Here is a 24,417-nt window from a genome sequence, read left to right as displayed (position 1 = left end):
TTCGGTATTACCTTTCATTTTGTTAACAGATACCTAATGGGAATGGCTTAGAAGGTCCTGCCTCGGGACAGGGAGACGGTCAAACAGCCTTTCAGGGTCCTACTCCCAGCTCTGTGTTTCTGGAAGCACTGAACCTCAATGTGGAGGAAACAATCTGCAGAGAGGCAGAAGGGGATATGTTTTACAAATTGCAGCCTGATGAGCTCTGCAACAACATTAAACACCCATGGAGAGTTACTATAATACAAATACTAAATGAAAAATCTTTTATGGCAGTAGCGAAAGCAGAGCCTTTGATATATATATATAAAATAGATAAAATTCCATTAATTTTCAACTTGGGACAGAAGGTATATTTGAATTTACAGACATGCCAAATGGTAATTTTGGCTTCCAGTCTTTGCGATGTGGCTGATCTATTATGGGTGATAACAGCATATGCTACTTTCTGAGTCAGTTTCTGTTATGTCATGAGAAGCACCATCACTAGTAACGGAAGGCGTTTTTACATTAACTAAATTATCAAATGAGGTTCATAACACAGAAAATAGATGGGCTCCAAAGATAAATTCAATATTTCAGATGGATGTCAAATTCAATACTTAGTAAATAAATCAATGAAAGCAAACCTCACATGATAAATCGACGTGGCATGTAGTTTGTTCAGATTATTTGTATCTTGACAACTTTCTTTAGCTCGTTATGCCTGAGAGAATCAACAGAGACATTTGGCCTTTGTGGGTCTGTGTCCGAACTTGTATGTCCCGGGGAGGTAAGGAGCTGCTTGAGATGCCATGGAGCAGCGGCGAACAGCCGAGGAATGGGAGCATCTGAGTGCAATTTGATGGAGCAGATGTTGCATCCCAGCACTCCACAGCTGCCTCAAGGCTTTGTCTGGTGTCAGCCCTTTCCTAAATGAGTTTTCATAATGAATTTATCTGTTAATTGACACATAAAAATCTATGTTAATATAACATTAAGGACCTATCTTAAATTTATGAATGCCAGGAAATTAGAGGGGGGGAAAAAAAACCTAAGCTTAGCTGTCACCAAAACCTATCTGCTGTTTTCCATGGGGAAGAAACCACTGAAGCAGCCTCACTTTACATACCACAAAATTAAAAATGTCTTACTCCTTGCAGAAATATAAAGATGCTCCCCATCAATCTCTCAGTGTTTCCACTGTTTTGACAGCAGAGAGCTAAAAAAATAAAACAGTGGCCCTCATTTCAGACATAATCTAGGGCAGGTCCTTCAAAGCAATAGCCCAGTTTTTGCCATACAAGGTGAGAAATCAAGAAACAACCTCCTTCACAGGCTAGAAAGCGTGAATTGGGCAGTCTAGGAAAAGGAGAGACTCCATTCTAGTTCCTCTGGAAGTCCTATGAGTGGGGAGCTCCTGGGCACCAATCCATCTTCCCAGGAGAATTTAGATATTTAAAGTTGAACCACCATTACAAAGAGCAGATCCCAGGAACTTCACTTTAGATTGCCAGCCCATGCCCGCTGTTGCTTTTGCCCTTGGCCCCAGCAAATCCTGTTGTGCTCTTTTCTATGCAGTAGGGTAATGTCCATAGGAAGGAGAAATCATAGAAGAGTTCAGGCACCTTCCTGAGGGAGGAACAGGAAACGCGTGGCTAAAAATATCCAGCCAGAAACTGATTAAATCTGGACATCTCAGCTCTCAGGAGGTTGGTTGAACCACGATGACATGTAAAAAGGTTGAAAAAGACTAAGCCCTTCTCCAGCTGTGTTTTGAAAAAGAAAGAGTAATCCCTTTTTACTCTGTTAGCAGAAAAGTCTTCATGAAGTGAGGGCTGGGAAATGCAGGGTATTAGATAGACCGTGGCTTCCGCAACCCAGGATGTGTTTTATATTTGAGCAATATTCACATATTGGTCCAGATGCCACCTGCCTTAGTGCTTGTTTCCATGTTGACTGACAGTCAGTGTTTAAGGACATGGTGTCAGCTGCATCGGCCTTTGCTGACTGTCTGGTGAGGGAAAAGTGTTGCCCCTCTACAAGAGCTGGTGAGAGGCAGGGTGGCAGCCAGCACACGTAGCAGAAAGGCACACTGTAATTCATCAAAGTCATTGTGGTCCCCCAGGCACACAGAGAGTCGCTGAGATTGGAATGTACTTCTGGAGGTCTCTTGTCCAGCATCCATGCTTAGACCAGGCTCAGCTCCAGCTCAGGTTGCTCAGGGCCACATTCAGTTGGCTTTTGAATACTTCCAAGGATGGACATTCCACAGTCTCTCTGAGCAACATGCTCCAGTCTTTGACCACCTTCACATTAAAAGTATGTTTGAATGGAATTTTCTGTACTTTGATTTTTTCCTATTGCCTCTTGTCCTGTTCCTGGGCACCACTGAGAAGGGTCTGGCTCTGCCTTTTTTACTCCCCCATCAGGTATTTATACACATGGATAAGATCCCCCTGAGCCTTTTGTTCTCCAGACTGAACAGCCCCAGCTCTATCAGCCTCTCCTTCTATGTCAGGCTTGGTGGCTTTTGCTGGCTGCGCTTCAATGAGGCCATATCTTCTACTGGGAAGCCCAGACCTGGGCACAGTAAATTTTGGTGATCTGGAAGTACTCAGTTTAAGCTCTCGGGCCACAGCTTGGTGCACACAGCACAGGTGGGCAGAACGTTGCCTTTCTAAGCTGAGGACCACGTCAAAAACAGATTTAGCAGCTATCCAAACCCACATGGATGTCTCTCTCCTGACAGACAGTGCAATAATATCTCTGGCTACACTTAACACCTGTTTGGCCTGTGCTTAGTGGGTCACAGCAGTCCTCTGTGTAGTGCCTGCACATCTCCAGGGGTACCTCAGTGCAGCTGTGAGGGTGCACAGAGGGTACTAAAGATGTCCCTCTACTGCACCGCCTGGTTTGGCACTCCTCTGCATGGGCAGAGTAAGGACACACACCAAGGAACAGGGTGTCATGTCCCTGTGAAACTCCATCACTCCATCAACATTGTTTATGGCCAACTGTTGACTAGTCCTAACTGACTGGTTATTCTAAAACTACTATCCTAGCCTCAAGTTAATCTTTTGACTGAAAGTACTTCCCCTTTACCATTCTCCCTTTTGGTTAACATGCTTCTAGTCCTATCCTAAATTTCCTTGGATGCATGCCATGAACAGAGCTGCCACCACCCCTGCTGGTTCCTGATGAAGTATCTGAGCGGTGACATTGATGGAGAAATGATTGAAGTGCTTTGAGTGCAGTGTTTGCAGTGACTGTCCATAACATGAAGGTGGTAACGCTCAGGATACACCTGTTCATCCTTATGGACCACCTGTCTCTCTGAAAAGGTGCAGTCTGTGAGGCTGAAAAGAGGCAGATGTGAGTTTGCTTATACGTGTACTTTCTACTTATATGGATGAAACACCTATAAATGCTGCGTTTTGTCTGAAAAAGAAGCCTTACTCCAGAAAAAATAGCCAACCCTCTTCTTTTATTGATATGAAGTAATTGAAATGCTGTTAAAACCACATTAGCAGGATCAAGGGCAGTGTAGGGAAACCATCCTTGTGTGAGGCAAACTGCGCTTCCGAAGAAAATGACCTTACATGCTGACCAAGGCCTGCCAATAGCAATTGGTTCAAATTTTTATGGTCTGTCTCTCCTGTCTCCAGCATCCCCACGCAGCCTGACATCCCAGCTGCACTGTGTGCTCTTCAGCTTTTTCAACCAGGCACAAGATCACACAGTCTCATTCCCTTGAGATTTCTTCTGTCCTCTCTTCCCACACCCCAGTGCCTTCCTCCTGCTCCACCACAGCCTCACACCCCACCAACATCTTAGCCCTGGTCTCCAGCTCCACATCTGCACCCTCAGGTGCAGTTTGGTCAAACCAGAACTTGTGCTATGCAGTCTGTAGAGCAGACTGTCTCCTGACAGGAGAGACAGAAAGGATGAAGAAGTGAAGCAAGCAATCCCCTGGTCTGCAGAGCATCACTGGTCCCCTACAGGTCACCGTCTCTGTTTCATGGGGAACTGAAGAGAAGAGACACAGAGGGGACATGTGAAATGAGGGCAACAGCAGAGCCAGGCCAGCACTGAGCCTGAGCTATGATTGGCAGATCTAAGCACAATTTTACTCCTGAAAATAAAATGGCAATGATCACAAATTGCAGATTGCAAATGTAATATTCCAAAACCTGCTTCAAAATCTGGAAACACGCCAAGACCAAAAAAAGTGCACTTTTTTTCCTTATCAGCTAGGATTGCTCTCATTCTTTCAAAACATGTCTTCCTTTATGGAGGTACTCTGAATTAAGAATTTGGCTATAGGAACCAAGCTAAAACAGAAAGGAATAAGTTCCAGAGATTTAAAAACAGTCACAGAGAGAGCAAAGAGGAAAAGGAAGAAAAATGCGTCTGAAACTGAATGTTTGAAATTATTAGTTTATACTAGGGTATAAACTAACTACACTGGAGGAGCACCTAACAATTCCAGTACTGTGACTACTAAACCTTCTCGTATAGGAAATGCCATGATGCTATTTTAAAACATATTTCAGAAGGACTTTACTGATAGAGATGTAAACACAGCAGGTCCACAGAGGCAGAGCAGAAAATCAGCTTTAGACGTTGCAGTAAAATACTCTAATGACCACAAATGAGATGGATCCTAAGGCAGGCGTGGTGTTCAGTGTCTGGTGCATGATGTATGAAAATAGACAGTTCTCCTCATAATGACAGGACTAACAAGACTCTGCACTTCTTCCTTTGTTAGAGAAACCATGCAGGATGGATTTGATCTACCAATTACTTCATTCTCAGGACTGAATTAGCAAATATCATCTGCTCCTTCCTTCTTCTGTTCTGGAGAACAAAAGACAGAGGTCTTGTTCCTCCATCTTATCGGCGGATTTACAGTCTGTCCCTGCAGTTTACAGATTGAAGAAGTTGTGTGAGAAGATATGTGTATGAAATTCAGTCAGGAATAGGGCAGGTAATTGGGAGTGGAGATGTGTGAAGTACTTTAGGGTGGAGATGCACAACAGTTCCTTGAGTAATATTAATTTTCATTTCTGAAAACTCTCTCCAGCCACAGACTACCGCAATGAATTGTTGCTATAATTACTGTAGCCTGTTCAGCCTTCAAAAGTTTGAAATAGCAAGTCATGTCCTAAGTGATCATGAGTTTTAAGATCATTCTTGGAGATTATGAAGCATGATTACCAGACCACAAAGAAAATGCAACTCCGTGATGGAACAGGTCCTTTTCAGTCCTCTGTTTCTAAAATTGTATACCTTTTCTATCAGTTTAATGGTTCAATCACCCCAGAAGCTGCAAGGGGTACAAATCTGAAGCAATCCAAGGGATGTTATCTGTCACTCTGACATTCCAGCACTTTGCCTGGGGACTAATAGAGACCTCATTTCCTGAACTGATGAGCTTCAAGCCTTTTTAACTGTACTACCTGGGTCTATAGATGACAGCCTAAGTTTCCAATTTGCTGATGGTTTTGTTTATATAAATTCTGTGATTTACTCAACAAAGTAAAAAATGTTCAAAAAGTACCTTCAACAAAAACTTATCATGATTAATTGTAAGTAACAATTAAGGGATCAAATAGTTTTGTCTCTCAAATGGAATATAAGGCAGGGTATCCAATAAGTTGGACATACTTTGTGGGGTTTAAATGAATGTACAGGGTGCAGCTTAATTCATCATTGTGGAGTTTTAAAGAATTGTTAAGATTTGGCTGCATTTTTAAACTCTGACAGCATCACAGTCAAAGCACAATGGGCACAAAAAGTATTTACCATCACGTCAGTCAAAGCAACAGCATGGACTTTTATGACAACCTGTGCATCGCTATGAGCCACTCTCTCAGTTTTCCTCAATCCTTGATCACCTGAATATATCCAGTACAAAAGGGCTCTTTATTACTGAAAAACACGTTAGAAAAAAAAAAAAAAAATAACCAAACAGCCATTTCTCTGGTTTTGCTTGTCATGCCCTCCTGAAATGCCGTGGAGCCAGAGGGCTACCCTTAGGAAAGGAGTTGCTCCCTGAGTTACCTTTCAAGTCCCTGGTGAGAGCTGATCTTGGACTTCTGTGCTCCAGATCCAGTAACAAAAGGAATGAGGCTACTCAGCCATCTCACTCCAAAGTAGTTTCCCTGCCATTCTGTGAGTGTAATCGAGAAGCATAGCCTCTAGAAAAAAAAGAATGTTAGGCTGTATAGCAACTAGGAGTTTATGGCACTGCAAATTGTTTATACTTCTGCAAATCACTGTAAAATCAAAAATGTAGAGGGTGCATTAATTTTGGAAGAGGCAAATGCTTTCATAAACTGCCAGGCTTGAAAAATTAAGCTGCTACTTTCAAGGCCAAATTTTTAAAAGGATGTCAATCTATTTTCCATTAATGCCTTCAGTTATTGGGGGGTGGGTGGTTGGGTTTACTTATAATTTCCCCTCTACTGGGGTAAGCCACAGACTATACATAAGCAATACCATCAGTAGGCACAAATTGGCTATGAGGTGCACCATCTGTAGGTGCAAATGACAATTTAAAAAGACATATTCAAACAACTGTGCATGCATAGAGGTAGTATCGGAAAAATTGGCCCAAGATTTCTATATCTCTTACCGAGGTAAAAACTTCTGTTCAGTGCCATACTCCCCTAAGAACCATGAGGAAACCAAACTTCTGAATGTAATGCAATTTGTCCTCTTTCATTATTAAGATTTAAGTAAGATTAATACATTTTGAGGTTGGAGAAGGCAACATATGTCATTACAGACTGGTTAGTACAGAATGTAAAAAAAAATAATCTGCTAAGTATTGAAATAATGAGAGCATTTTCTTCCTTCCATGTGTAATTTATCTCAGATTCCCATTTATTTCTGTATAAATTTATTGTTGCATATGCTAATACACAGGATTGAAACAAGAAAAAAATAATTAAATGCATTGTAAAACATATGGAAAAATACAGATTATGTGATCTTTACTAAAAATCCATCTTAATGATGAAAGCACCATTTAGCATCAACTTGTTCATTTATTTATGAGCCACTACTTTCTGTAGACAAAGAAAGTATCTTCCAAAGATAGGAGTGCCATATTTTCAAGGCATACTGTATATTTTATTTTTGTAACTAGTAAATGTCAAACAGTATTCATACACAGTATTGACGCATTAATGTTTTCATTCAACAGTGAAGATACCTTTCCTTGTTACATTATATATTTATGACACACACAGCTGTCAAATAAATTATGTCAAAACAGCTAAACTCAGACCTTGTGACACTTGAATCATAGAATCAGGGCAAATAACCTTTAAAATGAAAGACATATGATGAGAATTAGGAACATTTAATTTGCATAAATGTAATGTTAACAGCCTTTTGCTTATTACATATTTTATGCCTAATTTATAATTGTCACTATATTAATTTCTTAACATCAGTTTGCACTCTATTTTTTTTTCCTTATTGCTCGCTTTGTTTTGGAATGTGTGAAACACAAATTCTGTAAGAAGCATATGATCAGATCCCCATTTTAACATACTATGATTAGCACGTCTTAAATTTTGTGGAAAATTCTTCATTCATATAATGTACTATCTAACATTTTGTATTAATTCCTAAAAATGGCTAAAAATTCCCAAACACATCAAGCAAATACAACATCTCTGAAAAATACAGGGCCAACTCTTGAAAACAATCTTGTAGGGGTATTTTCCTATATAAGTGCAGAGAACACCGAAATGTGCAAAGTTGAAGCATTGATTTTCATAAGGTAAATTGGAAGAGGGGAGATTTAGATTAGATACCAGAAAGAAATTCTTCCCTATGAGGGTGGTGAGACACTGGCCCAGGTTGCCCAGAGAAGCTGTGGCTGCCCCATCCCTGGAGGGGTTCAAGGCCAGGCTGGATGGGGCTTGGAGCAACCTGGTCTGGTGGGAGGTGTCCCTGCCCAGGGCAGGGGGGTTGGAACTTGATGGTCTATAAGTTCCCTTCCAACTCTAACTATTCTAGGATTCTAGGATTCTATGTTTCATGCATTTGGAATTCAGGAATGTAAAATCTGAGCATCTGAGCATCCATATAGGAATCAAAGTGGATGGTTAGATTTTCAGAATTGCTGACTAACAGTAGTAAACTCTTAGTTGGTTTCACAGGTTGAAAGTAGTAAATGTGACACTTCCTTGAGCCTCAGCTGGTGTGTGGTGTCTCTCTCACACCTTTAGACATGGATAGGGAGGGAGGGAACTCAGCACTTCACAGGACTCTGCCCCCATTGCTAACACTGCACAAGCTTATCGCTGCAAGCCCAGTTAATTAATAAAAGTTCACGTTGCTCTGAAAAATCCCTAGGGATGTTCAGGTAAATAAAGCTGGAAGGCACGAAGATGAATGGCTGCCCCAGGAGGGCACAATAACTCAAACCCTTAATCTTGCTGGCTGCAATTCACCTCCGCATGGCCCGTGAGACCAGGGCTTGCACTGCTGTGAGGAGGCACAGACTTTGTGCAGCCTCTTTGCTACAGGGTGAGTTTGGCTCACTTTGCCCTTCGGAAGAATAAATATGGTTTATTCTATTCTGTTCTATTATTTTATAATAATGGTAGTTGGGCTAGATGATCATTATAGGTCCCTTTGAACTATTCTATTCTATTCTATTCTGGTGAGGCTAGTTGGGATGGTTTGGATTAAGTTCCTATATATTTTCATAGTAATTCTTCCTCAGAGCCAGAGGGATGCCAGGGGACAGTCTATACGAAGAACCATTGAGCAAAGAGTTGAAATTTATAGCAAACTCCAAAACTTAATCTAGAAGGTTTAGGGTCTTTCCTTATGTTTTCAACAGAGAATTGAGCAGCTGTACATCAGTTGACTCCGCAGCTGAAGCTAACACACCACCACAAGTGATTTGCAGAGAGCAACTCAGGCAAGACCCTAAGCAATGGCCAGCCCACCAGCAGAGTGACCAGTGATCTCCTGGCAGTCAGTCACTAGGACACAAGACCTGATGGCATGTCATTCCGGTCACTTGAAGACAGGCAACAAGCAATCACCAGTTTTAGTAAATGTCAATAGCTCAGAGAAGTGGTGGTGGAGAAAAACAACTGCATCAGCAGTGAAGTAATGTGCCCTCCTAGGCCAATGGTAATGAACAGTGTATATTCTCCAAAATAGAAAGAAATTTAGCCTAATAATATAAGGTAAAATACATTACAGGTATATTACAAGTATCCCAAAGCCAAGTGTTGGCAGGTTAGGAAATTTAGATTTATGATTAAATGTTTTAAGGGAAGAAAAGTATTTCGTCCATGATTCTGCCCTGAGAGACAATCAAGCAGTAATCAAAGCATTAAGACATTTTGAATTTTTAAATTGACACTTTTTTAAATGGCACTGAAGGTCTTTGAGATAATGGTACATAAATGTCCATCTCAAAACAGCCATTTATCTGTGGAAAAGTTATTCTTATTGAAAGCAATGGAAAGTGGAAGCCATTTTGATTAGCACTACAAAATTGGTAATTCGATGCAGAGGATTTCATCAAGGGCTAACATCACAAAGAATCTAAAAAGCATCTGTGCTGCTCCATTTACAAGATCATTCAGAACAAAACTGAAAGTCTCCTGGTAGATGCTATCTTTGCTGAAGACCCTATTTTTAACAATTTCATTAATCATCTTATCTGCAAACGTTCAGAAAAAACATTCAGCCGCTGAAGAATAAATACTGAACTTAGTAGAAAAGATACCATTTATTCAGTTTGCAGTTAACTAGAGATCTCCATCCAGCTGTGACATAAAATTGATGCTTCCACAATTTAAGTACAATGTAAATAGTTTCTAAAGTGTTAATAAATTACTAAAACTGTTTGAAGAATTTATTAATCAAATGCTATAGCCTGTTACTGAGTCCGAGGATGGAATGAGTAATCTGCAGTCAACTACACTGTCTGAAATGAATGCGTTTGGGACAATGTACAGAACTTATTTCTCCCTTGTATGACAAGCTTCTCACAGTTACTAATCAACCTTTTACAAAGCATTTACGAAAGCAGTCTCAGCAGAACATGTACAGGACACTTCTGGTCATCTGTAGGACAAAGTGGGGAATAACTCCAGGTGTCACCCATAGCTGAAAGGGTAAAAATCCCCCATGACTCTCTCCCGTTGTTTCTAGTAGTGTGAAATGACCAAGACCAGAAGAAAAGCCTATCAACGTCTTAACACAAGTATGCAGAGACATAAAAATCACTCCATGAGCCATCTCATCTGCTCCAGGCAGCTGCTTTGGGCAGAGAGACAAGGAGAGTCCAGGCAAACATACATATGTAACTGCTGCTGAAAGCAGGATGCTTGGCATTAGATTTTGCCTGTACGCTCCAGCTGCACAAGGCAGCCTTATACTTCTCTCTCTACTGCTCAAATGGCCGTTACGGCTGTGCCATATTCATCTACCTTTTAGCTTCTATAGTTGATTTAAGTCAGTAAGGAAAAATCCTACTCCTTGTGCTTTCTAATGTTTTGATTGGTCTTTGTTCAACTCTTACCTGTTGCTGGTAGCGTTCACATACGGCCACAAAGGTAGACGAAAAAAGTCAATACGTGTTGCCACATAATTTGGTACTGATATGACAGCATAATCTGACACGATTGATGGCAATATCTAATTCCAAGTCAAATACTCAACCCATCAATTCCTCTGCCCCATTGTGTGCTCGCACACGGTACTGCACACCCGAATTGGGGCTCAAATGTGGCTCTCCACTGTCATCACCCAGCTGCCACAGAGGAAGATTTCAACACCAAATCAATCACAGCTCAAACTGGAAATGCAGACTCCACTATAGTGGAAACAAGAACAAGCTTTGGAAAAATATTACCATATTGTTGTTCCTCTTCGGTCTGAGCTTAAAGGGTACCTGTGGATTGGAAAATGTAGCAAACCATAACAGTAACTCATGACAACTCCTAGAGGGAGAGACAACCCAGTGCACTTAGCCAACGTACATCTGCCTTCTCTGAATATACGGTGCTCTCACTGACCTTGGCAGGCATTAAAAAGCATACAAAACAAAGTATGAAAGATGGAAGAATATGATAGCTCTGATATGATGCTGTTATTGCAAATGACTATCTTGAACAGAAAAAAAAGATAAGTAAAGCCATTAAAAGCAGTATGCACTGGTATACGGCTTGCAGAATATACTGTATCAATTATAACACACTGTTTTTAAGAATCCATAATGTCTCACTATTCCATGCACAAAACTACAGATGTGTATTACAACTAATGTTACAAGAGAAGATATCTAAAAGAATAGTAAACACAGTTACCAAAGAATGGTAAACACAGTCAGTACCTCATGTCTGCTTCCTAATAATTTGTACCTAAATGTATATAAAAATATTATATAGAACCACTTTAGAACAATTGCATGAACATTCTTTGAGTGATCGCAGCTGAAAGATTTTTGTGCTGAGTGGCAGATCTGTCATTATTGAATGTTATAAATATATATCTGGCATATAAAAGATCATCTATGAGATCCTCTGGAGAAAAAAGCTAAGGAGAAACTGTGGTGTAGTTCATTCTGAACATGAGCAGATCAAACTCGTCATATTCAATGGGTCGACATCACACTTCACTCTGCTCACTGAACTTGTTGTAATTCTAAATTGGGAGAAACAGAAAAAAATGTATTATAATGTTTTCCTAGAATGCCACTTAAAATTAGCAGATGAAGCAGTGCTAGTTTGCAAATGACACCGTTGTAAAGACTATAAATCAGAAAGTTATTTATGATGAGGATGAACCACATAAAGCAACAGATGAGTCTCTTACCAACTTATCAACATGAAAATTAGAATTACAAGATATTATCCTTGGAGGATGTGGATAAGATCATCTTTGCATTTCCAAACAACAGCAGAGATGAAAAGAAACCATGAAGCCCTTGTTACTCTACCTTTCTGCCAGTGAAAGACTATTTCCTGCTGTGGGCAGAAGCTGAAATGTAAAGTGGAATTAATCACTTTCCATAAACCTCCAGCTCCTTCCTATCCTGTTCCATCCCATCCCATCCTATCCCACCATTTTTACTTCACGTAAACACACAAAATTCCTGCTGTCCTCAGCATCTTAAAAAGGCACAGGAAGAGTATATTGACAGCGTTCGTTACGGTGCGGTGTTGTTGCTCTCATGCTCCTGTCCATCTTCTCTTATCTCCAGGTGTTAAACGCAAGGAACACATAAAAACCCCCAAGTCACATACTTTGAATACTCTGACGTGGTATCAGCAGCATTTATACACCGTACATAACTACATTTAAAATTTGAGGCTGTGTGCAAGCCTTTTGGATTAATCTGCTAAGCCACTATTCAGAGTTTTGATTTGCTTAGCAGCTCTGGTAGAAACATGGGGTCAGTTCCCAGAAAAGTGGGCTTCTGACCTTTAACTCCCCCTTCTCACTTTGAACATTTGTCCTAGTTTTCCCATGTCCCATTTCCATAAAATGGGAATGCTAGTACATAACTATCTTACAAGAATGTTAGGAAGGTTAATTAATGCCTATAAAGAATGCAGACATTTTATAACACAACAATCCATCCTAATTCATCTAATCAGACCCAGACAAAGTATACAATAGTCATCCCCATTATTTTTGCCCTCTAGTTATCATTTAGTAAATTTTATTTTATTTTATTTTTTCAGGGCAACAAAATGAAAACTGTTGACAAGCGCTGAAGACAACATGTTTTTCTGGTCAATCCACTAGACCAACTGTGCCAACTCACCTTATCTGGATAAATCAGTGGAAAGTGATTTTGTCCATAGGCAACTGTAATTTAATTAGCAAAATATAAAGTGGAGAAAAAAAAAACCAACCAAAACCACAGACCATGATGAGTTTAATGTCTCTTGGAGAAGGCTCTGAGCCAAGCTCTAGGCATGTTTGGAATCATAAATAAAACCATGGGAAAGCACACTACTTGTAATGCATGCTCAGTTATGCTGGGATTGCAATGGAAAAGGCTCACATGGTTTATGAGGAAGGCCCGGGTTTACAGCCTTTTAAGAAGGAAAGCAAGGATTATTATTGAGCAAGAAAACACATGTTCAATCAAATGAATGTTCAAGCCTCAATTTCTGAGCCAAGCCTTCCTTCTCCCTCTAGATCTCTCTTCCACCTCGTGCAATTCCTCTTCCCTCTTTCCGCTGGTGAGTCAACTCAGCACACTACAGTGCAGGGTAGAGACAAGCTTATTAGCTAGAAAAAAATATGCTCAGGATCCACAAGTGTTTTGGTCGGAACAGTACAGTGCTGCGTGAAGCAGCTTTGAACATCCCAGGTGGAGGAATGGATTGTAGGTTCAGTAATGCAGAACTGGGTGTGAGTAAATTTGCCTCACCTAGAAGCTACCTGAGGTGTTTCTAGATGATATTAACCTGCCCAGCGGAGAATACACCCAGATTAATGCACCACAACACATTGCTTCTGGATCTCGCGTAGAAGACCAAGAAGTAGTTGCTAAAGAGAAGAAGGTGATCACAGAATCACAGAATCTTCTAGGTTGGAAGGGACCTTAAAGATTATCTTGTCCAACTGTCAACCTAACTGACAAAAATAGACACCCACACAACAAACAAGGAGCATCATCACTAAACCATACCTCCCAGCACCACATCAACCCCTCTTTTGAACACCTCCAGGGATGGGGCCTCCACCACCTCCCTGGGCAGCCCATTCCAATGCCTGATAACCCTTTCAGTGAAAAAATTTTTCCTAATATCCAGCCTGAACCTCCCCTGGTGCAACTTGAGGCCATTTCCTCTTGTCCTGTCGCCTGTGACTTGAGAAAAGAGACCGACCCCCATCTCTCTACACCCTCCTTTCAGGGAGTTGGAGAGAGCAATAAGGTCTCCCCTCAGCCTCCTCTTCTCCAGACTGAATAACCCCAGCTCCCTCAGCCTCTCCTCATAAGACTTGTGCTCCAGACCCCTCACCATCTTTGTTGCCCTTCTCTGGACCCGCTCCAGCACCTCGATGTCTTTTTTTATGGTAGGGAGCCCAAAACTGGACACAGTGATGGGAAGAGCGAGCCAGCAGGAAAAACTTGATAACTGCAGTCCAGAGGCTGAGGACTGGATGTAGAGAATAGGCAGATAAAAGCTTTCTGCCCAAAAGGTTCCATGAGTAACTAAGATTTCCCCCGACTTTAACAAATGGTTGTCAGCATCCAAGAAGCCCTCCAGACCCCACCCTACCCCTGCTGTCCGTCTCACCCTGTGAATTCGAATGGCATCAATTGCTGAAGAAATAGATTCAAAGAAGACGGGATTTTCAGATTCAAGATTTCCACCGTACTGCATTGCTTTTACCAAGGAAGCTGCAAGAAAACAAACACACGAGCACTGATAAGGCAGTGAGGATATATAAATCGTCACGTTAAAAACTTTGCTGTAAGCTGGTACTTGCCTTTGCAGTGTGCTAGCAACACATCGATGTGCCTGTTTTTACAGTCCATGTAAATCTATAAGTGTGAAAACATGAAATTCATAAAAAAAAACTGTCTAAAAAACCAACCGAGGATAAAATAAGCAAAAATAACATCTTCAAAGCAAGCAGGGAGCATGGAGTGCTGCTGTTGGAGCTATACTGCCAGCAGCCACCAGAGCGAGCCCTTCTATAATGCAAACACCCTAAACCCAGACCCATTTCCTCCCCCCTCCTCAAAGTTCCTGATGATTAAATCCGAATCTGACTAAAAATTTTGCATTTCTTACTATATTTTTAGGCTTTTTTTTTCCCACTCCTCATTTTTCAACAAGTTTCCCCATTTCCTCACCATATACTTATCTACCAGCCCATAAAGGGATGAGTCGGACCTAGGAAACTTTGAGATTTCCAGCAGTCTATCAGAAAATCACCATAACCATCATGCTCCATTCCGCAGTAAGTTGTTCTTTATTCTGTCTTTGAAAACGTTCAACTTCACAGAGACTAAATAGTCAATAAGCTAGAAAGTAAAGATCAAGGCTTCTTTTTCTGGAAGATGAGGAACTTCCAAAGCAGTCCCTGCTTCAAGAAATGTTTAAATAATCCATGTAAAGTGGAACAATTCTGAGAGAAGAGAGTCAATGACAACTACATCAGAATACCCTGTATTTTAAAGGTTTACTCAGTCTAAAAGCTCCTCCAACTCTAGCAGCAGTGATGACATTTCAGGAAGGAGTGTAACAACACTGAGTGTGTTCTTGTTCTGAGTAACTCAGTTTTGGACCAGCCATTTGCTCAGGGGCTGTGCTCCCAACCCGTGCACTTTGCAGCCCACAACGGACAAACCTCTCACAAACATGTCAGACACTTTTTGGATATAATTCGTAGTTCTGAGGTCTCTGAGATATTTTGGAAAACAGTTTCACAATTACTGTTTTTAATTAATGCTTTACTGAACGCCCTATATTTTGAGGGAGATGTAATAAAGATGAACTCCCACTAACCTTATTTTCCCAATTTTCTTTTTGACAACATCCCCACCTATATATGTAGCTTTGATATAACATTTTTAAGGCAGAACTTACTTCACCACTTAATCACTGCAGTACATTGAGAAAATGGTTAGGGTAGGAAAAGGCCTGGGCTGAGACCCAAGCTTAAATCCAGTCTTTATCTTACTCAGAAAAATTATATCAACCAAGCCTTGTGTACCCACTTAAATCTGTACCCGCTACACAACTATTAAATGCCAAACCCAATGGAAATGTAAGAAATCGCATTTGAACATAATTTTTCACCCACTATATAGAACTGTTCGTTATGCGGTAACTGGTTTTAGTCTTCTGGGAGCTTCTGCAATGCCTGAGGAACCCAGCCTGTTGGGTATGTAACCCACAGGAGGAATCATAGAGATCATTAAGACCTCTGGCTTAGCAGAAAGCTGGACATGCGGATAAAATCACAGAATTAAAAGCTGAAATTGTAAAGGGGCAAATCCACACATGCCTGCGCTCCACCTGTTGTAACTGACATGACAGGGTCAAATATGACCTAAACCAGCTTTAAAATAAAATAAATTTAAAAAAAAATAGTTCAGAAACTTATCTCCATTACATACCAATACTTACATTTGCACTGAATGCCACCTAAAATCTTTAGAATTATTTTTTATATAATTTTATATGCAGTTTAATGCCAAATCTGTGTTCCTCTTTTCCACAAGTGACATGGTTATCCAGTGATATAGGTGAGGTGACTAGTAACTGGCTCCAATAACTTGTATATGTAATTATATTTCAATGTAAAGAATATGTCTGATGTCACGAGTACCTGAAGCAGCACTGAGACTCCGGTGTAGTCAAAGAAATTCAGCCCACTGCAGTCTAATATCAGAACACGCCGCTCACTGTGACATGGCTGCAACGACTCCCCTGCACATTTGATAAATCAAAAACTTTAATTATAAGGGAGAATAGTCAAGAAATGCATATAAGAATAAGGACAGTTTAACAAAATAAGCCCAAACTATCACAATTAAAATTTTACTGTTATGTACTGGGGTATCAGTCAAGCAAATGGCACATTTTAGAAGCACAAATGAAGGACGTTCAGAGCAATGGGATGAAGTGTTGACTGGCAGAACATATTACTCGTTAGATGTTTTCAACAGGAACAGTCTCTCAAGAATTAAACAAACTGCTTCTTCAGATTTGAATTTATGTTAAAGATTTTACTGTACAAGTTTTTGTTTGGTTGATTTTTTATATAGTATCATCTATTGGTGCTGGAGAAAAAAAGGTCTTACACTCATTTTTCAACTTCAGGGTATCTCATGCTTAAACTAAGCAGACTCCATAATAAATGCTTCCTGAACTAACACATAGATAAACGATTTCTGGCTTTCATAAAGGGAAAACCAAAAAATAATGCGCATCTTATTTACATTGCTCTGTGAAAAAATGTTAGTTATCATAATGCCCAAAACTCTAAAAAAAAAGAAGATAAAATAAGGAATTCTGAATGTAAAGATGGGTTAAGCTAAATGGTTTTGACAGAGCAGAGGAAAAGATTTTAAACTCTTGAGGGGACTTAGAATTTTCCCATGGTGTAGATTTATCATGGTGCTAATTCCTTTCTGACAGTAGCCTGAGAGCCAGAGCCTTTTGGACTTGCACCTCCACAGATTTACTGCCTTTGTACTGTCCAATGTACATTAATAGATAAATACCAAACAAAACCACAGAATTTAAAAGGAAACCTGCTGCCTGATATTACTGTGATGGAAACCAAGAAAGGATTTATGAGATCTGCTAGGCTGCTCACTGTGATCTTTTCTACGCACCTCCTCTGCCTCTGAAACGAAAGAACTTAGTCTTTCTCCCAATTTCTTACTTGTGCTACCTTCCCACCCAGCTGGCATCCTGCACTGCTGGAGAGGCTGCCTGCCTTCTGAATGATGGGAGCAGACTTGCTGTCCCTCTGAACCAACCGACAAGGGCAACAGCAGCTGTTTAATTTGGTGTTGATACAGACAAATGGCAAATTGGTATTCCCCAGACGGAGAAAGGAAAGATTTTGACAAAGATGTACATTGCTGCACCCTCCAAGACAACTGCTGTAAGGATTAAGGTTTATGTTTTCCTGCTCTCCTCCTTCCTAAAAAATTAAGCCCCATACTTTGCTTTCCATTTTATAGTGACTTTCTATTGTAAAGCTCCCATGAAGACTAACCATAGATGGGTTGGTTCAAGGAATGACAGAGCGTTTAAGTCCTCAAGGCAGGACTTAAGCAACAGAAAGGAGGTCTTCTGCTGTCTGTCACTTCTCTAACTCCAGAAACCTGGTTATCCAAAAGAAGGCTGAAATATGCACTGCCAAGACCTTCCAAAAAGTCTCCTCACATTTAAAGTGCTTTACACTCTCTTAGTATTTTACAGTGTAGCCCTGGATAGTCTTTGGTAGCCATTATCATTGTGCGTTACAGCAGAGCACTCTGCCACCCCCAAATAAACTAAACACCGTAGTATTATAAAAACGTCATGAGGCTAGTTAATAAATGTAAACATTCAGAAAACAGCCCCCAAATCAGACTCTCTACTGTGGCCTTAATGCTTATAAGTGTTTTAAATAAACACAGTATTTTAATTCCACCCACAATGAAGTCATCTGTATAAAGTATCTTCTGCAAAAGGTTGCTGCAGCTGTCCCATGGGAACGTATGTGCTCTGGTTTGATTTAAGTGTTATAAAATGTGGGCCGAGTGGAATTATCCAGCTTAATCCTTAATTGAAAGCAAACCCTTAGGTTTTTTTCTTTATTCTATCAGGTATTGATATATTGCACAATATTGGTGGCCATTGTGTCACTGATAAGTCAGTTGATGCTTTGTGAGATTTTCTCCTAAGTGGCTTTAAGAAGCCCAAAGGTTTAACATGGCTCTGATCTTATGCTATTTTTACTTTTCCATGCTAATATTCAAGTTCTGCTGTCAATAAAAAAAACAACAACCAAGACCAGAGCTTAGCAAAACAGCCTTTTAGGCCTCTGTCTGAAGACAATCCAGGCAGCGAATCCAGAAGCGGTTCCCCCGATGGGGGGTAAGCACACAGGGGAATTATGGAATTATGGAATTCCCTGGGTTGGAAGGGACCTTTGAGATCATCGAGTCCAACCATCAGCCGAACACTGACAAAAACCATCACTAAACCATATCTCTAAGCACCATATCTCTATCACTAAACCATATCTCTAAGCAATCTCTAAGGGGTTCACAAGAAATAAGCAGGGACGCCTACAGAAAAGTCATTTTCATTCTTAAAACATCAGTCAAGAACAAAATAAGTAAGACCTGTTAGGCCAAGGTTAACAGAGTTTAACAGTGTTTAGCACTCATGCTTTGCTGAATGCGTGGTCTAACTGGAAACATTAGTTTCCAGACAATTTGAGTTCGCCTAGAAATAAATAGAAAAGCGTGGAACCATTTTGCATACTTACATCCATCTTGGTTTTAATATCATTTATAGATAATAAACTCACCATGACAATTTCCATTAGGAAATGAACACAGCAATGTGTTCTGCTCGCACTGAAATAAAAGCAGCAAACTATTAACATACCAAAGAAAACTAGTCTAATGCATAGTAACCAGAGAAAATCAATGCAATACATAAGAATTCTGCTTCTCAGCATCAAAGTTAACTCCATCTCTCCAAAATCATGTTGCATGCAGCGGCCTATTGGATCTATAATGTTTGCTGAGGATGTCTCTCAGTATTCTTCTGAACTTATACCAAACTGCTATCTTGTTATTCTTTTTTGATGACTCAACCTCTGTCGTGTTCGGATCCTCTAGACAGCATATTATGAACACTACGCTTTTAGGAAAGCAGAAGTTGGAAAATAAGTGGTCAAAAGATGGGAAAGATAACCTTGAAAAGACAAATTCTAGCCATTGATTTTATAAGATTAACTTTTGATTCATTTTCTACTTGCTGTAATCTCATCTGCTATGCTAATATTTTAATGAGAACATTTTTGACATGTAAATTTATTAAAGAATTACCTTATCTTGAAAATTTTTTTTATAATTATTTCAATGTGAGTTAAACCAGAAATACAGCAGAGAAACAAAATCCAAAGTACAAGTTTTTTCACTCCCATTATGGGCTATAGAAAGACCTTTATTCCTCCAAAAAAAAATTATGCACAGTATTTCAGGCAGTTGTACTGCCAAGTACCTTATTGAAGAGCCAAAGGATAAAATCTCCTTCCTAAGTAACTTATAAATTAACTTATTAAATTAACTTATTAACTTATTACACTTATTAAATTAACTCATAAATTAATTCCATGCAAATCCTAAGTAATTTCTCACTGTTTGGGGGTTTGTTATCGTACTAATCCAAATCAGTTAGCCTAGCAGAACCAAGGGGAAAAAAGCAGTACAATTTCTGAGCTGAATTTCTGAAGAATGAGGAGAAGCCACCCATCAAAGTAGGTATGTGTAGCACAGCTCTTTGGAAAGAGACACCAGAGGTGGTAGACACACATTGCTGAACATTGTCTTAACAACCCATCTAAGAAATGGTTGTGATTCTCTCAGCCCAGTTTGCCAAACTGGATGAAATTGCCTACACCAAGCAAGTATGGTGTTGGATTGTCTTCATTGCAATGACAGAAAAATAACAAATTTGGGTGGGTTGTTGGGGCTTTTTTTCCCTTTTAGGGACCATTGTAGGAAATTGCAGTAGTTATGAGCAGATAAAGTCGAAAAATACTATACTTATGGGGATTTTCTCCAAAACAGAGTTATACATAATTTTCATACTGTTTACTTTTCCAGTACAATCAGTGTAGAATATTAAAAAGAAACACTGCCTTTGAGAAAAATTTTAGCCATTTTGTACCTTCTTCCTAATTCTTCTGGAATTATATATAGTCAGAAATATAAATGAGGTGTCCATCTCTTATGGACTCATCTCCAAAAAAAAAAAAAAAAAACACCACAATTTATTCAAGTAGATTTGTAGTTACTCATTGTCTTTTTAAAATCACAACCTTATATTAGCTGAGGTTATGTAAGTTCTGCCAGAAATTTTGAAGAATTTTGGATCAGTACTTTAATGTCTTGTACAGGATCATTTACAGAAATAGTAGGGATATTCTTTTCAAGTAATAATAAGAAAATAATCCATACTGAATCTGATTAAGATATTCTATTATTCTATTCTAAATCTATTCTATTCTATTCTAAATTAAGCATTTGCAATATTATCTTTTTATATGGGTTTCAATATCTGATTGCATTCTCTCAGAAATGCAAGGAAAACAATCATGATCTTCAACACTGTCACCATGATTACTGAAACATGTAGCACATCCTACCTTGTTTACATCTTCACATGCCTGGCTGCTTGTGCTATCCTTCTGGATTATCTTTATCAGGTCAGCGTGAAATTTCTTGGCATTCAGAAAGACTAATGGGTTGTTGACTGAAATTATCTTTACCTGTTTCAGTGATTCCTGTGGAATGAAATAAACAATGCAGAAAAGATTATCTTGGGTTTGGAGACTAAAAACCAAAGAATTTCTTTAAAAATCCCCCAAATTCCTGTAAATCAAGCTAGAAGGAGCTTAGGATTGTGAGAATGATTTAACATATATCTGTCTTGATCAGTCTTCACACAGAACTGAAATTAAAAAAAGGAAATATAATAACCTGAAGTAAAATTATCCTAAATTTTTGAGTTAGTGTGAAAGAATAATCATATTCATTACAACACATAATACTGAGAGCTATTAGCTGGCACTGCTAGACACTATTAGTGTCGTGTTTCAGTTGGTATGATCCCCAAACATAGGCAAGACAGGGTTTGCAGACAGGGAATATCTGTTATTAGACAAACACACATACTAGAAAAAGTACACAAGGTTTTGGCAACACTGAAAACGTTCATCTTGGCCATCTGAAGATGACCTTAGTACAACAGGGATATGCTTCCAGGGAAACACATAGTGGATCCAGACCAAGCTTGAGTGACACATTTAAAATGTTGCCAGGATGTGTCTACCATTTATAACCAACACAACAAATAATCCACATAAAAACCATCAATGGCCCCCAATCCTGTATCTATACTTACTTGAGTAAGTTTCAACCAGTTTACTGGCTACCTTCAATGAAACTGTGTAACCCCAAACACAGATGTTACATTGCAGAACTATTTCTGAAGGACATCAGATAAAGATCAGAAACCCCCAGGTACCAGCGGGGAATGTATCCCACAAAACAAGCACTATTTCTCTCATTTAAAAGCCAATAAGAAAATTAATATCTATATACAAACATAATATCATTAATCACAAGCTCAGTTGAAATACTGGTTTTGTAGGTGGGTAGAAGTAAGCTAATTCTACAGAAATCTCCATTTTCCTTAGGTTGTGAACTATGTCTCTCTTTTTCTTAGGAAAATGGGGTCTGAGAGACCAAATTCAATATGGACTACAGCTGCTTTGATTTCTGCTTCTTCTGTTTCAGACTTGAGGACAAGTCTGTCGGTCATTAGGGTCTTCTACTTTTTCCAGTTGCACTATTTGACCTGGTAAAAGATATTACATCCATTTATAAAATTCTTTATGTACATTCCAAAAAATAACTGTATTGAGCTTTTATGCATCTTGTGTCGTAAACAGGAATAAGCAGGATCATGTGTGGCAAGTAAAGGTTACAGTAGCATTTTCTACATAGCACTGCTCATAAGCACTAGTTGCCAAAAAAGTGATAGGATTAATTTGCCTTTCAGGCATGTGTTTTATGAAAGCTAGGGATCTCTAGGTTACATGTGGAAATTCAGAGCGTTCTCCTTCCAGGTGAGAGGAAAAGAAGATCCTTGAATACACCACCTGAACATTGCACAACAATGATTCCCACTAGGTATTTTCACATGCAAAACACGGTATTGCTGAGTGTCAGTTTCAACAGTCTCACAAAAATAAATAAAATATGCCCACTTTAGAAGAATGAAAATAGGATGAGAGATACCATTCTGCTGATTTTAACAGGCAACCACTGCAGCTGACAACATCTCAGCAGGTCAGCAGCAGACCATGAGGGCAGATCAACAGATCTGATTCCAACAAGTTCTCCAAAAGGATTGCAGTCCACAGAAGTGCTATATGCAATAAACTATCCTATCACTAAGTGCAAAAAGGGGTCTGGATACAGAAAAAGATCCATTAACTACTGAAATAATTATGTGAGTATCAGCTCTCAAAAATGAACTACTTGTGACAATGGGTGACAGGAAGTGAAAACCAAGAATTCACAAGAGAATGTAGGTCCAAAAAGCCTCTAGTCTTCTTAACATAAGTCAGAGACATGTAATAAGGTCACACTCAAACACAGACAATTTTTTAAGTAGCTCAGAAAAGTGTGGGTTTGCATTGAAGGCACACGGTTTTCCCAACAGACCTTCAAGCAGAACAGGAATGGAAATCTTCACCACAAACCACACAAACTACCTCCTTTTTGTAGACTGCTATCCAGACTTCTGGGAACCAGATGATCTCTCAAGACACCACCACAGCAACCATCATACAGACTAAGGAAACATTTCAAACATCCAAAACTGAGGCAATGAACCCCAGACTATAGGGGGTTTTGCGCAATTTGTATGGGGACTTTGCGCAATTTACCTATGAATGTGATTGTGGCAAAGTTCACATCACCAACATACCTCAGTCAGTCAAGTGGCAAAGCCTAACTAGCAATTAAAATGGCTAAGATTATATGAAAGAAAACTCTAAAATAAGGGTAAAACAGAGGGCAAGATATGCTTGAATGAAGAAATACTCCTACATCCTACAAATTCCTTTAAAAATGATGCTATACTCAGCTTGGTGTGGAGACAAGTGAGCACTTTGGTGCCATACCAGAAGGAACTAAGGAAAAGGAAGACTGAGGTGCAACGCTCAAAGCCTGTGATGATCAACAAGCTAATAAGCTTCCAAAAATACAAGGTGGAAAATCCGAAGGGCTCAAATCATTAAGGCCAAATGAAGCAGATGGCAGGCTTAGGTAAAATCTCTTGTCCAGGATGGGCAAGGACAATTGTGCCAAAATTGGCCCAGTTTTTCCTGGTTCTGGTTTGGTTTCAGCTCCTAAGAAATGTATCAAGAAAAATGGACTTCCTCTTTGTCATGTCCTTGCCAAAAAAGAAAGAAAATTATCTCAGGTGGCCTGTCCCTGCTGTCACTTAGAAGGACACCAGCAGTTGCCCTGTGCACTCTGCATGGTACTGGACACTTGGGTAAGAATTCAGTTCAGGGAAGGCCTGCAATGCAATGTGTTTCATGTAAGCTTCTAAGTACCCTCTTGATTTTTCCACATTAAAGGGTCTTTTCTCCCATTGATGAAATAACCTCTATAAATCCACAGACCTTAATGGCAGGGTAGATCATTAAGCTTGCATACTTTCATGTTTAAAAGTCCTGTTGTTTATGTCTAAGCTGTTATTTACCAGGAGAACTTGGATCAGTCTAACATTCATACATTAAAAATTACCCTAAAAGCCTGCTGCAACCCAGTGACTTGAAATTCAATTAAAGGCATTTTTCTGAATGTTAAAAATATTTTCCTTCTTTGTTTTGTGTAATAAGCTCTTGAGCAATTTGCTTCCTTAACAAAATGTTATTTTCCTCACTGTCTGCAGACACTAGATTGTTATTACTTGGTTACTGGCATTAATCTTAATGATTAAGGAAAAAAAAGCAGAGGAGCAATTAGTTTAAAAAAATAAAAGATACATAGGGATTTACACAAAATATTTTTGAATATATGAACTGGTATAAAAAAAAAACAAAAACAAAAAAAGGCAAAACAAATTTTGCTTTCCCATCCCTGACAAAGTTACTCCA

The 24,417-nt window shown here is 39.4% G+C and overlaps 1 protein-coding gene across 4 annotated transcripts in view; it reads right to left on the bottom strand.

Moving 5' to 3' along the window:
• Window positions 1–7,906: 7,906 nt before the first annotated feature.
• The window catches only part of SLC26A7 (solute carrier family 26 (anion exchanger), member 7), an 82,762-nt gene continuing 66,251 nt past the window's right edge, over window positions 7,907–24,417 (bottom strand). For all 4 annotated transcript variants that reach the window (XM_014965163.1, XM_014965167.1, XM_014965164.1 and 1 more), the window contains 6 exons: window positions 20,887–21,024; window positions 19,039–19,087; window positions 16,333–16,433; window positions 14,482–14,536; window positions 14,289–14,392; window positions 7,907–11,673 (listed from right to left, as the gene is read on the bottom strand). In XM_014965163.1, the coding sequence (XP_014820649.1) occupies window positions 11,638–11,673; window positions 14,289–14,392; window positions 14,482–14,536; window positions 16,333–16,433; window positions 19,039–19,087; window positions 20,887–21,024 (483 nt within the window). In that variant the 3' untranslated portion in view covers window positions 7,907–11,637. The remainder of the gene's footprint in view (window positions 11,674–14,288; window positions 14,393–14,481; window positions 14,537–16,332; window positions 16,434–19,038; window positions 19,088–20,886; window positions 21,025–24,417) is intronic.

Source organism: Calidris pugnax, unplaced genomic scaffold (assembly GCF_001431845.1).
Source record: "Calidris pugnax isolate Ruff unplaced genomic scaffold, ASM143184v1 scaffold41, whole genome shotgun sequence".
Lineage (NCBI taxonomy): Eukaryota > Metazoa > Chordata > Aves > Charadriiformes > Scolopacidae > Calidris > Calidris pugnax.
Note: the sequence above shows the minus strand (reverse complement) of the source record. Positions and strands in the feature narration are given on the sequence as shown.